Source organism: Ambystoma mexicanum, chromosome 10 (assembly GCF_040938575.1).
Source record: "Ambystoma mexicanum isolate Mex_15411 chromosome 10, UKY_AmexF1_1, whole genome shotgun sequence".
In the NCBI taxonomy this organism is placed as follows: domain Eukaryota; kingdom Metazoa; phylum Chordata; class Amphibia; order Caudata; family Ambystomatidae; genus Ambystoma; species Ambystoma mexicanum.
In genome coordinates, this window is record NC_090932.1 from 473,143,569 (window position 1) to 473,160,169 (window position 16,601).

At 42.5% G+C, this 16,601-nt stretch overlaps 1 protein-coding gene across 1 annotated transcript in view; it reads left to right on the top strand.

Annotated features, from left to right (window-relative positions):
* Nucleotides 1-2,410: 2,410 nt before the first annotated feature.
* LOC138492890 (alpha-1,4-N-acetylglucosaminyltransferase-like) overlaps nucleotides 2,411-16,601 on the top strand; it is a 149,252-nt gene continuing 135,061 nt past the window's right edge. The window contains exon 1 of the mRNA XM_069620203.1: nucleotides 2,411-2,821. Within this exon, the coding sequence (XP_069476304.1) occupies nucleotides 2,411-2,821 (411 nt within the window). The remainder of the gene's footprint in view (nucleotides 2,822-16,601) is intronic.

The following is a 16,601-nucleotide window of genomic DNA, read 5'->3' on the forward strand; positions in this document are numbered from 1 at the left end:
CTGATAGGAATATCTGAGGTTGTACTTGTTAGTCAAGAGGAACTCCTGATTTTGCACAGGTCATATACCTCGTAGGTGGGTAATTATTGTAGAGGACTTGTTTCATAGGGAGACTGAAGGAGAGTAGAGAACATCATTTTCCAAAATCCATAAATGTACCCAACTCAATCCCTCTAGATGCCAAGTTCTCTTTTCCATGTATTTCATTCCAAAGAAGTATCCAGCAGTCTGATATATTTATCATATGCAAATTGTGACAAGTGCTATCTTAATTTGGGTAGATACCAACCTGTACTGTGATCGTGGCTATTTTATGGGTCACTAAACTTGTGCAATTTATTTTAGAGTATACATGCTCTCCCTGAATTGAAATTGTTCTAGTGCAAAATTGCAACTCTGTTTAATAAAACACTATCACACCCTTACATCAAAATGAAGTATTGGCCGTTGGTTAAGTGCGACTAGCTGTTGCTCATGTGTACCCTGCCACACACTGTTGCCTGCATTTGCAATTGCACTCCACCGGCAAACAACAGTCGGCATTAACAGCACTGGTATGACAGGTGCCAGTAATGATGACAATCCCCCCGTGGAGTCCTATGGGATTAACCTACCCTTACTGGCACTGGGTATCTTCCGGTAATTCCACTAGACCGAGTGCCATTAACAGTAATTCCATTTGGTTGTATCCTGCCGGATTTACCAGTGGGATAACAACAAACCTATAATGACCCCCATTGATTAGAATCCTCACCTGTGAAATGTGCTGCCTCAGGAGATGTGGGTGTGATCCTCCCAACCAATGGAACTACTTTTGTTATGTTATGTTTCCCCATTATTAACAAAGTACATAAGCACAAACTAGGCACCATCACATTCCTGATTCCTTTCATGAAATCCCTTTTCTACATTCATAATTAAGTCTCCACAACTTAACTGATTCACAGACTCAGATGGCCTTGCATAGTCACAGCAACTTTACATCTTGTCACTTTGCAATAAAAACAAAAAAAAGAAAAAGGCAGAGAACTAGGTGAAAGGTTCAAACCCAACCCTCAAGACGTATCAGACTTACTTGCAAAAAAGGCACAAAAAGGTAGCAGGCGCCCCCCTCCAGAATGAAAATGGCATGATAACCTGTTCTGTGGTTTTTTCCCACTTTGAGAGTTCGCAGACATCACTTTTTGCTCATTGTGCCTTTCACAGATGGGAAATATCCATTTGCATATCAGTCTTTGTCCTGCCCACATGGGCAGTCCAGCACCGAAATGCTATGGCAATTCCTCTCTGAACAAGAGTACCGACAGCAACCCCATACAGGTGTTTCAGCCTTGTTCGACCTCATCAGTGAGGTGGAGCTGTGCCTCTCTGAGCACAGTGAGCAGGGAGTACACGTCTGGGTTCCGCTAGGTAACTCAGGGTGACCAACCGCAAGTTCCTGCTATTGACTACACTGGCTAGGGCTGATGGTAGTAGTAGTCCAAAACATCTGACGAGCAAGAATTGCAGTATCAATACTATGTTTGGGGAGCTTGTGCAACAGTAGGAAAGCCTAAGCAAAGCACAGTACATCCCTATGTGCCTAACCTCATCTCAGGAATGGCATTGGTTATTCAGGCTGCTGGACAGCAGATAATGCACCATGTTGGGTATGTTTAAAACCCGTCACCTGTGCAGTGCAGGTTGGATTTAGTACCGCTCCCTGCAGAGAGTGGAGAAGGGCAGTTAGTTTTCCCTTAGGTGCATTATTGATGGATACGAACTAAATAAACACGGGGCCATGGTCCGAGAAGATTTAGGGTATCATACATCAGCAAAAGGCACAGTATGAGGTTGTAAATATTACAAATATTGCTGACAAGTTTGTATCTCATCTTTTGTTATTTCACTCCACACCTGCCGACTTAATTTTCTTCTTTTTTTCTATTCCTGCTCTTCTCTTGGCTTCCATACGTCGCTGTGTAAACCTGATCTGCCTTGCATACTTATTGTACACTTTGTTATAGTTCTTCTAAAATACTTCTTAATCAAAAAGGCATCAGGAAAGATCAAGTTTAATATATCACACCTTTCACCCTGGTCTATGGCATATTAAAAATGATGGAGTGGTGTACCTTTTTGCACTTGGTTGACCTTGAACAGTTATGGCAAGGGGTCATTTATGAGGATGTGAATCTTTGAGCTCAGAATATCAGAGAAAGCACAATCCTTCATATGGGGGAATGTGCCCCTCATTCATTCCACTGATGTTAAGCTCAGACAATGAAGTAACATGCGCTGACTGCCTGTGTAATTGAATCAGTGAAGCTCGTCTCTTCTGCACAGGGCCAACACCTCCCTTTTGCAATTATTGAAGCTCGTGTGCGCCTGAATCCCCGATTTGAGAGAAGGAGGTACAGGATCGCAAGCAATGCTGAAGGCTTCCCGTATAATCATCATCTTCATGTCCATCACCACATGCACTTTTCTCTACAGACTGGCCTTCAAGATGGACTGTTTTCTGTGTGTACCCCTGCCCTTCAGAAAGCCCCCCAGCATAGATGATGTCCTGAGGCCCGGCACTGGTATAATTTTCTTGGAGACTAGTGACTGCTTAGAGCCTCGACCTCTGGTTTCGTGTGCACTGGAATCGGCTGCCAGGATTTACCCCGACAGACCAGTGGTGTTCCTCATGAAGGGGCTTGTGAACCATACCAAGGAGGAAATAAACTCCACACACAAAGCTTTCACACTCTTGTCTTCTATTGGCAATGTTTTCATGTTCCCGCTCAACATGGAAAAATTACTCAATGACACTCCTCTGTTACCGTGGTATGTTAAGGTAAGGTCAAGCTTGCACAAAATGTTGGGTACATGAACGATGACGAGTTTTTCTCGAGCACATACTAAGGTAAGCTGGTTCAGAAAAATGTATCCGTCTTCACTGGAGTCTGGTGGATCTCAGATACTTAAACTCAAGCGCATCAGCAGCATCTCAGTGATTCCCACACAACTTTGCTGGATACACTTTATGCACTCTTTCTGAATTCGAGGTGCCAAGCCTCAAACACTGTGGGCAAATCTCCATACTTCACACAAACTGTCTCATTCAGAGCTGCAGGGTTTCAGACACCCCTGTAGCACATGTCTGGAACGCTTGTGCACACTGCTGGTCACCAACACTTCAGAGTCTGTATGCATGGGGCCATATAGAGGTGTTTTGTGTATAGCATGTGATAGAGCAGATTCAAGCCGGTACGCCCAGCCCCAATTCTATCATTACTGAGCACGAGGCATCACTCTCTGGAAAGTGCAATGAAGGCTGCTCAGTAAGCTTTGAGTTCATGATTTCGTTTAATCACACTACCGACTCCCACTTTTTTAGGCAGCATGGTGCATTTCAGTAAGCGTGTGATACCACTTCCCCAAGTGACAAGGCCAACTGGGTGTCAGGATGTGGCTTGAACCCTCGTAGTTTTTCTATAAATTGAGGTCCGACACTGCATATAAATGCTGACACCCATTATTACAGGCAGCAGTGTGCAGTGCCATGTCACAAGTGTATGTCTGACACTCCACTGTCTGCTAGAATTGCACAGGAAACCGAATGTGGCATAGCACCACATTTCAAAGTTTACATTGTACCCTGCTTCTGAACTCTCACAATGTTGGCTCATAAGGAATACGAGACACATGAAGAAAGATTGATACGCCCCGAGTTTGGTCAAGTGAAGAAGGTGGGTTTAGAGCACATGGCCCCTCTGTCCCCAAGCAATTGTGTAGCCAAATGGAAACCTCTGCTGCCACCTGTTAGTATGCTTGACTCTAATTTCATACAGATATACGTGACCTTGAGAAAGCTCTGTGCAAGAGGCGAATTACATACAGAACTCTGGAGAGCTGGATCCCATTATCTTTACAAATTAAAAGCCTCATTAAGAGCACAGCGGTGTGTGAAGAAGCAGTGGTAATGCAGTGGTAACTCAGTTACCACTGCCTTACCGTACCGCTGTTCTACAATTTCGGTGGTAAGGTGAACGATTTTCCTCCAGTAAAATGCTGAAGGTAAATCCCCCACCTTACTGCCAAAAAACAGCGAAATCAGCGCAAATCCCAGCAGCAGATTTACTGTAGGCTGTTATTCTGCCGAAATCTTAAGGGAGTCCTATGGATTCCCAAAAATGGGGACTTGCTCTGCCTACCACCACTTGTAATCCTGTGGTAAATCCACAGGACCAAGTGGCAGTACCAATAATTCAATTGGGCAGGATTTTGACAGATTTACCATCGCAATACCACCATACTTGTAATGAGGCCCAAAACATCTGCAATTATGTTAAGCATTTTGTACAAGCCACCTCCATTGGCAGTAACTAATTCTGGGATTGTTGCATGATAGGATATCAAGTTGCACTTTCAACATTTTTAATTGAGGTTTAAAAAATCAGGAACTCTAATGGTTTGAGAATCTTTTATGTGGTGATAATATATTATTTGATTGGTTATATTTCTAATTCTTCTAGGCATTAGGAAATGTAACTAGATGTTTGAATATATGCGTTGTGTGCAATGTTTCCTATTTATCAAATGCTCAAGGTTTACTGTAAACCACAGAGCATTGTAAATAAAAGACAAATACACATAATAATATTTAATAAACATTTGTTTTTAAATACAGGCTGAAGTACGGTTTCATTGGTGCTTAAAGTTCCATTACTTCACAAACGTGGACAGTATAATATACTCCTTTTTCAGCCAGCGTCCTGGAACTAGTCCTCCAAATCTTAGGGTCACATCTGTGGGCTAGTGAAGGGTCTTTTGTGCGAACACCCCCATAGGTCTTATGAGAAGGCCTCAATTTGTGAAGAACAGGGGGATAGCAACATGTGTGCAGAAACAGGCCTCTTTCTTCAACATTACAAATCATGAATCTCGCCTTATGTGATCTCTATTATTTACATAGTGACCCGAAGACATGTACATTGGCCTCAAAGTAAGGATATGCTCCCTGTGTATTACAGGAATGATAGTTTAGTTCGTTTAATGGTGATATTAGACGTGAATTGGTGGGCTTATCTGGAGTGGGTGAGATTAACATAGGGAGGATGTGTGGTGTGAGGTATAGTAGGCTCTGGTGAGCATGGGTGGGCTATCCTAGAGTGGATGGGCACCGGTGAGGTGGATGTGTGGGCATAGGTTATGAGGGTGTTTAGGGCCTTTCTGGATGTGTAGTGGGATAGGCTAGGGTGAGTGGGCAGGGGTAGGCAGGTCTAGCAGAATGTAGTGTGCAGTTGGCAGACAAATTAGGTATTGGGTCCGATGGCTCAGTTCTAGTCGGTCCTGTGATAGGTTCAGTGTGGGTTAGGGGAATGGTAGGCTGCTGTGGTGTAGTGTGCTGGTAATCAGGTATTGCAAAGGGTGCATAGCCATGCATGGGGTGGGGTAGCTGAGTATATGGCTTGATGTAGTGTGGGTAGGCAGGTTTGAGGTATGGTGGGTGGCTGGATGTGCAGGTGTGATATAGGGTGGGTGTATTGGAATGAGAGCCTATGGAGAGTTGGGTGGGCAGGCGTGGATAAGGTAGCGAGTAGGTATGTGAAGGGTAGAGAGGGTGCATGGTTAGGCAGGCATGGGATGTGAGGCAAGTGTGACGCGGTGGATAGGTAATCATGGGTTTGGGTGTATAGAGCGACATGGGATTGGGTTGGTGGGCATGCTAGGGAAACTTTGATGAGTGAACTGTTGTGCGGTAGGTTGGGGAGACAGGCCTATGGTTATTGTGGGAGGGCAGGTAGGCAGGTGTGATGTATACTGACTGGTTAGACATGTGTGTGTTTTTAGGTTTGTGTAGGGTCACAAGTGCAGGTGTGAGTTAGACATGAATGGAATATAATGGATTTGTGTGCGGTCAAGCAGGTATATATCCATGTGAGGGGGCAGGCACGAAGTAGGGTACAGGTAGGAATAGGGTATGGTTAGCAGGTAGACGTGAATCGGCTGGGTGAGTCGTTGGGTACATGTGTGAGGTAAGATTGGTTGACAGGTATCATTCTCTATTAGTTTGGGTGCACATGGGCGAGCTAGGGGCCAGCTTATTGCCAATAGCAGTACTATTGGGGCGAGAGGGAAGAAAAAGGGTTTGGGAAACAAACTATCCCATTCTCATGAACACTGGCAATGCTTGTAGCATGCATACACCGAACGTTTCTCAATGTTCTTCACAAGATGCAGTGAAATGTTTTCTTCTTCAGGACATCACTTCAAGTAGTGTGAGTACCATTAAGTTCTCACCTTAACGTCCGTGCAACTAAAGTTGTTTCCTTTAATTTCAAAGGATTTGTTACAATGGGCCTCATTACGACTCAGGCGGTAAGGATTTTACGGCGGCGTAAACAGCGCCGACCCTTACCGCCTGAGTACGAGGTCCCTTAGCGCCATGGCGGACTTAAAACCTGCCTTTAGCAGGTGTTAAAATCCATGGCGCTAAGGGACCATGGAGTTAATTACGCCACCGTAATTTACGGTGGCGTAATTAATGCCTTCCCCACTCCCATTATGCCCTATGGGGCAAAAATGGGAATGGGGAAGGGTAAATGGGGATTGGGGACTTACCGCCCCGCCAACCTCGGAATGGGGCGGTAAGTCCGCCAACCACCATGGCGTAAACGTAGTTTACGCCATGGTGGTAAAGTCACGGCCCAGGCGGTAACTTACCGCCTGGCTCGTAATGAGGCCCAATGTATTGCTCACCTAAATGCCCCTGCAACTAAAGATATTTCCTTGAATTTCAAAGGTTTTGTTATGCCATACATAATTTACATTAATAATACGGAAAATTGGGCTAATGAAAACAATATATAATGTGTAGAAAGTAAAATAAAAAGAAATTGTACAACCACATTCCCTCCAATTAAACCTGTTGTTACATATGTTTGCATATGTACTTAACTTTTTAAGTATTTACATTTATATGTACTGTTGATAATTAGAAAGTTATTAAAGTTTTAGTTTCTGTGTACAAAGACTACACTCAATATATCTTAAAATACATCTTTATAAGACTACTGCCCATATATATACTTGTACATATCTAAAATTGGTTTTGTAGCAGTGGCTGTCAAAATACATGCTTGGCTAAATGCAACAAAGAGGGAAGGTCTACTCGCGAATCCCACATGGGATAATTACGGCTGTAATAAAATACATAATAATATGTCTTTTTTTTTACACACACTGTTTGAAAGGATCAAGAAAATGTCCTTGGTCCATATTTACAGTATGTGTTTCTATTGTCTATTTTAATAATTGAAAAGGACCGTTTTGGGGGATAAGGAAAAAAGAGGAAGGAAATGGTAAGGGAAAAACACTAGGATTCGTACATATAATAAAAAGTTTAAAAACAATGTTTTTAAATATATACATAGGAGATCAGTTCTACAAATATAATACATAATATATCTGTCTTAGATTCTTTCAGGTACAAACAATGTACTTTTTTGCACATTGAGGCCTATAGCTGCTGGTATGGTCCAATGAACCCGCGGCTATGACTCTCCACAATTGTTGCTGCAGTTAACCGCGCCTCCAATATTCAAAAGCCCTTTGGGCTACACCGTAGCTGCGGGCATTCATCTATGTTTAAAAAGAAAATAATAATATCCTTCTATCTGAAAAACAAGAAATCATAATCAGTTAAAAAACACACACACTTTAAGAAACACAATTTAATGCACATGTTTTTATTATCCTTGTTCTTGTGTGCAGTTTATCTCATGCACTATATAAGATACAACAATTATGCACACAGCACTGTTTTTCTCTTTCCACATACTAATCATTGGGTCATTGGGAAAAAACATCCAACTTGGATAAAAAAAAAAAACATTAAAAAAGCTAGGTGTGAGCAGTGTTTGTGCAGAATCAAACTCCACACATTAAAGTTGCTGCCACCAACATCCAGAGACTTGAAAGACCTGCAGCACTCAATTTCAAGAATAATCAGAAATGATAGAGAGGTTCAAAAAGAAGGCCTTTCATAAACTGCCTACAAATGTGCTGCTCTCATTTCCAGCAGTACCACTATATTTTGAATATAGGTTGACCTTTCACAGAAGTTAACTGTTCAACATCTGGTGCAAATCCCCTGGGGTGATGGGGCAAAATACAGCTAAAACACAATAGAAAAATCAAAAATGACTGAAATGAATTCACAAAACACCATCAATTGTACTACCTCACAGAAAACTCAAAACAGCTAATAATACTGCATAGCAGAAAGTGCATTAAAAGTACAACAAATACAATCAAATAAACCTTCAACCTCACTAACATGAATACACAAACTAAATGCCTGTATATGAATGCCATTGATTTACAAATCTAATGTTGTAGGTCCAGCACTTCGGCACGGCATGCAGCCAGGCAGTGACAGACACATACATTAACATTTCACACTCACACACATCAGTTGCTTCACTTCAAGTTTGCAGGAAGTAGCAACAAATTTGTTGCACTTCTTGCAAAGTCTAAACAGCATGATTTTGGCGGCCACATCAGTGCACCACACCACGGTGCATAGCACAGTCGGCACATACCAGAGACGACAGTTTAGAGTCTCTAGAGCCAAAGAAAGCCTGAGCCAGCTGAGCACGTCTGCAGCCGCACACCAGTGACCAGTCCAGTGGTGGACCACCACCACAACTCGCGGGAGGCCGTCAGCCAGCCCATGTCTAGTGCCCATTAGTGCCCTGCCCACAGCCACTGAGACCACTAGGGCTGCAGCTGGGCAGGCGAGTCAAAGGAGGCCGGCCGCTAGTGCCCAGGGCCGCCAGGCCAGGTCACAGCCTGCCAACGATTCGAACTGTGCACTGCAGAATCAGGTAAGGACAGGACTTCGAGTTCATATCTGCGCTTTACATTGGTTAGGTTAGGTAGGTTCTTGCGCTCTGTCCTTCATTCGATTCTGCCCCAAATTCCTCTAAGGGCCTGCCTTCTACCTCATGCCATGCGGCTCTAGTCCTCTCCCAGTTCTATTCCAATACTGCTCTCTTGAGCCTAGATTTGCCCATGCTGCTTTCTGTATAGTACTAGTCTCGTACTCCCCCAAAATTGCCCCTTCGTGCCCGTGGCTTCATTGGTCCCACATGCACACAGGCTGCACGGCTGCAAGTTGTGCCCAAAGAAAATCACAAACGAATCACAAACTAGGTGGTCTCGGGAGGTCTGCCAACAAGGGAGGGCGTGCAGCAGCAAGCACTCGATGCCTTCAATGGAATGGTTTGAAACATGCAAATGTGCACATTGCTGGAAATGGCCAAAATGTACAATGGGACCCCCCCTTTATGCGGGGGGTAGTGGTGGTCAGATTCACAGTGATGCGGTGGGGCTGAGGGCGAAGCCCAACACTAGGGCGAGCAGCACTTGATCTCTGCAAGCAGATGGGGCAGGGCGGGGCCTCTCAGGGGTCTCGATGTTTACCCAGTTCTCGGATTTAGGGGGTCCGAGCGGGTTCATTGGTGCAGGTTGGTAGTGGTACCAGAGCTGGCATGAGTGGGCTGCAGTCCCTGCATGTGCAGTGCCACTCCTAGGAGCTGTGATGTGCTGCTGCACTACTGTCAAGTAAGGTAATGGTTCGTGGGGGTGGGCTTGTGTTTGGTGACGATTTCACGTGCACATTTCCAACTCTTGGATAGCTGCTTAAGGGCCCGGGGGGCAACTTCCTCACCTTGAAAGCAAGACAAGACCCACATGGAGCAACACGGGTTCGATTCGATCCCCCTTGTCCGCGGTTTAACTTTACCCTTCATGTCATAGCCTGCGGGGCGGCGGCGGGCCTGAAAGAAGTAGGTTGGGTCCTCCCTCGGGTCCACGTGCACCACAGCACAGGGCAAGGGCTGCCTTGATACTATAGGCACAGGGCGGGCAGGGAACCTGCGGTTTTATATTTTATTATCCTGTGCTGTGTGTTTGTGTTTTATTGCCTTAACATAGGACTTTGTTCTGTAAAGTGACTTCAATTCAGCACTCCAACTAAGTCAGTGCCTAGTCTGGGATGCCCAATGAAAGCCCTTATTTATATATTTTTATGACAAGTTCATAGATCTGGATGATAAACCCTTGTATAATACCCCTCTCTTTGAATTCCCCTGATCTCACTGAGCCACGAATTAGGTTTGTTTTGCAAATTAAAAGATGTATTGAAAAATTAAACAAGATATATATCACACTTTTATAAATAAATTAATATTTGATAGCACACTTATGAATATGACAGTGATCAACAATGGATAATATTACACTAGCACACTTTTTTAATTACTTAGGATTTGGTATAGAGAGGATAAAGTAGCTGAGAATGCTTTTATGGTTTCAAGGAAATGCAATGATGGAAAAGAAAGCAGCACAGAAATAACTGATATAGTTTCAACAAGAGATAATATAATCACTTTTCCCCTTGTGGCAATTCACTCCCCCTTATGCAATATGAAGAGATGGAAGGATAGCACACAGTTTTCAGGAAGACAATCAAAATACAATACACATTCTAGTTCCCCCCAAGCAAGCATGGAGCAACCGGTAAGCTTTTAAAACATGCCGAAATACTTTTAATGTGATTTACACTGAAGTGAAAATATGCTAAAATTGATTTTAATTCCCTATAGGAGATTCAGGGTAGGTGACAGCTACTTTGAATTAGTTCAGGTCAACACAAGCAAGGATTCAGGAGGGATTATCAGGTTGAAAACGAATTTCAGCACTACAAGCAAGAGAGCTATTTTTTAACGTGTGGTGAGATTGAGCTAGTTTTCAATTCACAGCATTTTTTCCGAGTGTGCAAAGCGAGATTACGGCAAAAGTATAAAGAATGAAAGTTAAATCTCGTTCCTAGCACGTATGGTTCAAAAGATATGGACGATTTTGTGGAGGTAGATTTCAGAAATGAAATAATGATTCAGAATGGCAATTGACACTTTCACAGGTTTGAAATCACAGAATGGACACACGATTTCTATGCAGTTCTAAATAGGTGGAAATGTTTTGAATTAGATTATTTTAAACTAAGAGATTGGTTTGCACAGCTCTGGCTGGATACTCACTCCTAATTTTGGAAGGAATAGGCCTCGTCACAGATCTGGTCAACAGGTTTAGCTGCGGTTCTCTCTGGTCTACTGGTCTGGATCTCTGGTTCTGGCAAAAGTTCTGGCACTGCACAGCGGTCTGGTCTGGTCTCTGGTTTTGGCAAAAGTTCTGGCACTGCACAGCGGTCTGGTCCGGTCTCTGAATATTGTCTTGATTTGAAGTCGTCCGGCAAAGTGCTTCGCGAGAAAGTGGAAAGAGCAGTCCCTACCTGGGTTTTAGTGGGTCTTTTTATGTCTTTTTGAAAGTGAGTGGGAAGGCTGACTTTCTATGCCCAACCCTCTGAGGATCCTGATAGGCTATAGGATTCTCTGTCGCCTGACTGGGGAACAGAGTTGTGAGTCATCCAGTGCTATCAATTTACAATCTATTGAAGAAACGCCCCTTTTCTTTTACTCAGGAAATTAATTTTTCATAACTAACAGGTTTCCCAGATACACACGTTGTTGAAATTGCATGTACACATCACAGATTGCTTAAGGTACAGTTTGGTTCAAGGCACATGTTTCTATGAGCTTGGGTTTAGAAACGACAACATTTTGCGTTTTTTTAGTGACTTTTGCCATATTGGTTTTTCCTCAAAATGTACACAGACCTGCACCCTCTCCCTGAGTATATTACTATAAATTATCATGTCTCTAGCATAAACACTGTAGCCACAATATTCATAAATCCCGGGGTTCGGTCTCAGAACATCGTACAGAGTTGAGTTTAGTCTCAAATTGTAGGTACATTTTTCATATAAAGAATCTCCAAATTGTACATTTCTGTAAGCTTAATACATTATTTTATAAGCAATTAAATAAAACATACATTTGCCCTTAATGGAATTCACATCTGAGTCTGGGTCCGCCCCCAGGAGCTTGGCTTGACTCAGAGATCAAATGTCTTCCTTCCCCCAGAGCAACTGTTGACAATTACACCTCAAATCAGCATATCCTATTCAGCTGAAGAGTCTATTGTGTTGACTGAGGTCAGCAGAGCAGGGTGCCACTCTGCATATGGTTAATAGAAACCTGTGATCTCCTTGTGCTGTTGCTGGTAAGGGCAGGTGGGAATGCTTCCCATGGACAGAGGCCTCTTGAACTTTAATTAGATCAGACTGCCTTCTGATGTGGGGCCTGGGAACAGTTGGTGTTAAGAATTCTCATTAACCAGCAAGGCTTTGAAGTTTCCAGCTAACTCAGGTTCCTTCTCAGCTCCTGAAAGACAGGCTCCTGTCAGAGTTTAGACTGCTAGCACCGGTTAGTGCCGAGCACCAGTAATGCACCCCTTTTTGGGAGCTGTCTAGAATGAATACATTTCATATTTTGAACAGCACCATATTTCTTTGCACTGGTTTTTGCTCTGTGTGTAGCCAAAGGATAGGGCCTGGCAATGGTCTCTTGTATTAACGTTAACAGAGGCAAAAATGGATGGCAACCTATTTTTCATGTTTTCCCTGTGCATTTTCTGGGGAGTTCTGCCATCATGACGGTTCTGGCCATCATGACGGGGACAGCTAGTACCTCATCGTCATCATCCTCTTCATCCTCCTCTGCATGCTCACGTCTGTTCCCCTCACCAGGCCCTTGGGAAGGTGGTGGTGGAAGGGGTGGTGGTGTTGCTGAAGCCAAGGCAGTAGCAGCAGAAGAAACTTGGAATGACATCTGGAAGCTTATTAAGAACCAGGAACCAGGACTCAAGAACAGCAGGAACAGAACAGCAAACTGCACCAATTGTCCTGTTGTAAATGCTCTGTCTTGGAAATCCAAAAGCAGAATGAGGAGCAGCTCTGGGGTGTGGCCTTTTATAGGGGTGCTGGTGCGGGACGGGTGTCCGTAGGACACCAAATGTGTGGGATCAGTTGTACGTATCTGTGCAGTGTGTTCTACGGACAGTGTTTGGTTACCTGAACTAATAAAAAGTGCGATACACGTGCGGCGGAGAGTTATGGACAAGCGCGATATTCATAGGACCCTTGAGTCGGATACGCATGCGTGCGGGTGTTCTACGACAGTCTTCAGATCCCCAAACTAATTAAATGTGCGTCACAACTTTGTGGACAGGCGGAGGGCTATGTGTTCTACGGACATATTCATTCTGGTTGCGCACAATGCAAACGGGGGGATGTTCTTATGACACCTTATTTTGAATGATAGCGGACATTCGGACAGATTTTGTGTCCTGCAGACACCTCCATTTTGATTGCGAACAGTGCTGACATTTATGGTGTCCTTAGGACACCTCCATTTTGGTTAATTGCAGACATCCCGGACAGTCGCGCCATTCGTGGACACCCTAACGGCCTTAAAAAAATAAATAGAGGAATATAGTAACAGCACACATAATATTTCATTATTGTATACAAATATAAAAATTATGAAAGAGAGGGGGAAGCAGAAATTGATACAAATACAGGGGAATTAGGGGTTTGTACATGTTGGATGGTAGGGGAGGAAGGGATTGAAGTCTCATCATGAAGTTTTTCGTGATGGGAATGTTTTGGGGATGGTTGAATGGGACATGGAGAAGGGGTACAGGTACATGTGGGACAGTGATATTTAATGTTTTCCATGATATGGTTCTCTTCAAAGTTTTTCAAAATAATGAAATTGGTCATTCATTGATCCATTTGTTGCTCTAAACGCTGCAGATGATTTTCCAAAGTGTCTGTTTCAGTATGTCAAATACACATACAATAATGTTTATTAATTGGCTTATTTAGAAAAGTGTAGTGTCTACCATTAGTATCACTGTTCTCACTCATTTTTTACTGAGGAAAATGTTCTTCTAGCCATTCCAAAGTACTAGACATTTCTGTGTAAAAAAAAAGAAAATTATTTTTCAGTGTATCCTACTACAGAAAGTTTATAAATATAGGAATTAATGTAGTGTACTTACCAGTTTGTTTTTTAGTGTTCCTGTTACTGCTTTGTATGTGTGCTGTTGATATTTGCTGTGCAGTTTCTGTGAGGTAATTCTGCTGGAGGCATATGTAATTTTTTTGGTATGTTCCATTATCTTTCATATGCTATGCAATTGGGCTGGTTGTGTCTTACATATATAGTACAGTTTGCACTTCTTATTTATTTTTGAATGTAATTTATTTATATGCAGCTCTTTGAACATGTTCAGTGTTTTTATTGCATGATAGAACAATGTAAGATACCCATTGAGTTTTTGGATAGTGTTGATGTTGACCGAGTCCGTCCGCGGACATGCGCACGGTCTGCAGACATCAGAACCACTAGTGTAGGACAGGGAGTTCAGCATTTTGTATGGTACATGTATATAAACTAAGGGAACCGTAAAAAAACCTATCAAATTCAGGATAGCTCTATCTATATTCAGTGAAAAAATCTTTTTTAAGAGGATGCTATGGTTAAGTTGCACTACAAAAAAACCTATGAAATTCAGTGAAAAAACATTGTTAAAGGGACATTATGGTTAAGTTGCGCTACTAAAAACATATGAAATTCAGTGAAAAGACTTTGTTAAATGGAAGTTATGGTTAAGTTGTGATACTAAAAACCTATGAAATTCAGTGAAAAGACTTTGTTAAATGGACGTTATGGTTTTAAGTAAAACCGAAAAACCATACAAATTTGCCAGTTATGGTTAGCTAAGCAACCATAACTCGCGCCACCACCATGCACTGCTAAGCCTAATGACAACATTTAACAACTTTTTTCACTGAATTTCATAGGTTTTTAATGGCGCAACTTAACCATAACGTCCCTTTAACAAAGTTTTTTCACTGAATATATATATATATTCAGTGTAAAAACGTTTGCTAAGAGAGAGTTAAAATTGTGAGATTTAATGCAACAAAATCCTTGAAATTCAGCCGTAGCATTTCAAGCAAGTCCACCTTAACTTTGCACCCCTGTTGCGCAGCGTATGACCAAAATGATGGCATCACACAATGTCAAGGATTTTGTTATACTATAGTTCTTTTGGGCCCATTCACAGTGCATGTTGCATAAATATGTTTCTTTGGGGCCTACTTGCCATGGTCTTTGGCTGTGGCCCTATATATGTATCCCCAATAAATGAATAAATACATTTGTAGTACTGCCCGTAATCTCTGCCTTTACATCGTCTCTGACTTATCCTTCTATCACATTTCTTTCATGTCACGCTCCTGTCATTTTAATCTTTTCAATATTCGTAAGGCTGGGTCTTTTCTCACATTCAAAGCTATTAAACTTCAGATCTCTTCTCTTATTTTTGCACTTTGTTTTACTGTTCTTCTACCCTCTTTGTACTTCCTAATTCACATCTAGCTCAGCTCAAATCTGTTTTCAACTGGTCTGTTTATTATGTTCAGTTGTGCCTTGTGAATCTACTTCCTTATCTTCATCCTCAATTAGGTGGTTGTCTTTTCATCCTTATCTCAAATAAAATTTTCTGCCATTTAATTCCCTTTATGGTCTTGATCCATTCCACCTTTCATCACTTGTATCTTTTTATCATCATGCTTGTTGTGCTCTCAATCTCATTTTCTATTATCTGTTACTCGTCCTCCCTTTGGCAAGTCCCGAATCTGTTCTTTTTTCTTTGCTTGCCACACTGCACTGGAACACTCCTCGTCGTTTCCTTTGTTCTATTACTTCTTAGTCAATGTTTCGTACTGCTTTCAAGAATTATCTTTTGCATGTTCAATGGTAATTTTTGAACTGCTCTTATTCTCAGTTTTATTGTACCGTAAATGATTGTCTACAACGCTTTGGAGTAAAGCGCTTTATAAATTCCAAATAAAATACACAAATCAAAATACAAGTTTCTTTGGGGCTCATTGCACATGTTCTGTTGCAACAATAGGCTTCTTTGAGGCCCACTAACACTAGCCTTCAGCCATGGCCATTGCCATGGCCTCTGCCCGTGCCCACTGTACATGTTGCGCCAATAGGTTTCTTTGGGGCCCACTAGCCAACCATGGCCACAACCTACAGCCTTCATCAGTGATGTCTTCTGGGATGCCACCATTGTTGTCATGTGCTGCACAATAAGGGGCTCAAAGTTAAGGTGCACATGCTTCACATGCGAGTGCTGAATTTCATGGGTTTGTCACAGTTAATCTGATAACCTTAACTCTCTCTCAACTAAGGTTTTTTCACTGAATTTCAAAGGTTTTGTTGCAATTTTTTATATTAAATCTAATCACCTTAACTCTTTCTCAACTAAAGTATTTCCACAGAATTCCAAGAGTTTTGTTATACTAAGGTTTCTTTGGGGCCCACTAGCCATGGGCTTCAGCCGTGGTCACTGCACATGTTGCACCAATATGTTTCTTTGGGGCCCACTAGTCATGGCCATCAGCCAGGCCAACGTACATGTTGCATCAATAGGTTTCTTTGGGGTAAACTAGCCCCGGTTTTTAGCCATGGCCAGTGTCCTTGGGCTTTAGCTGTACTCTCTGTACATGTTGCACCAATAGAGTTCTTTGAGGACCACTGGCCATGATCTATGGCCAAGGCCACTGTACCTGTTACACCAATAGG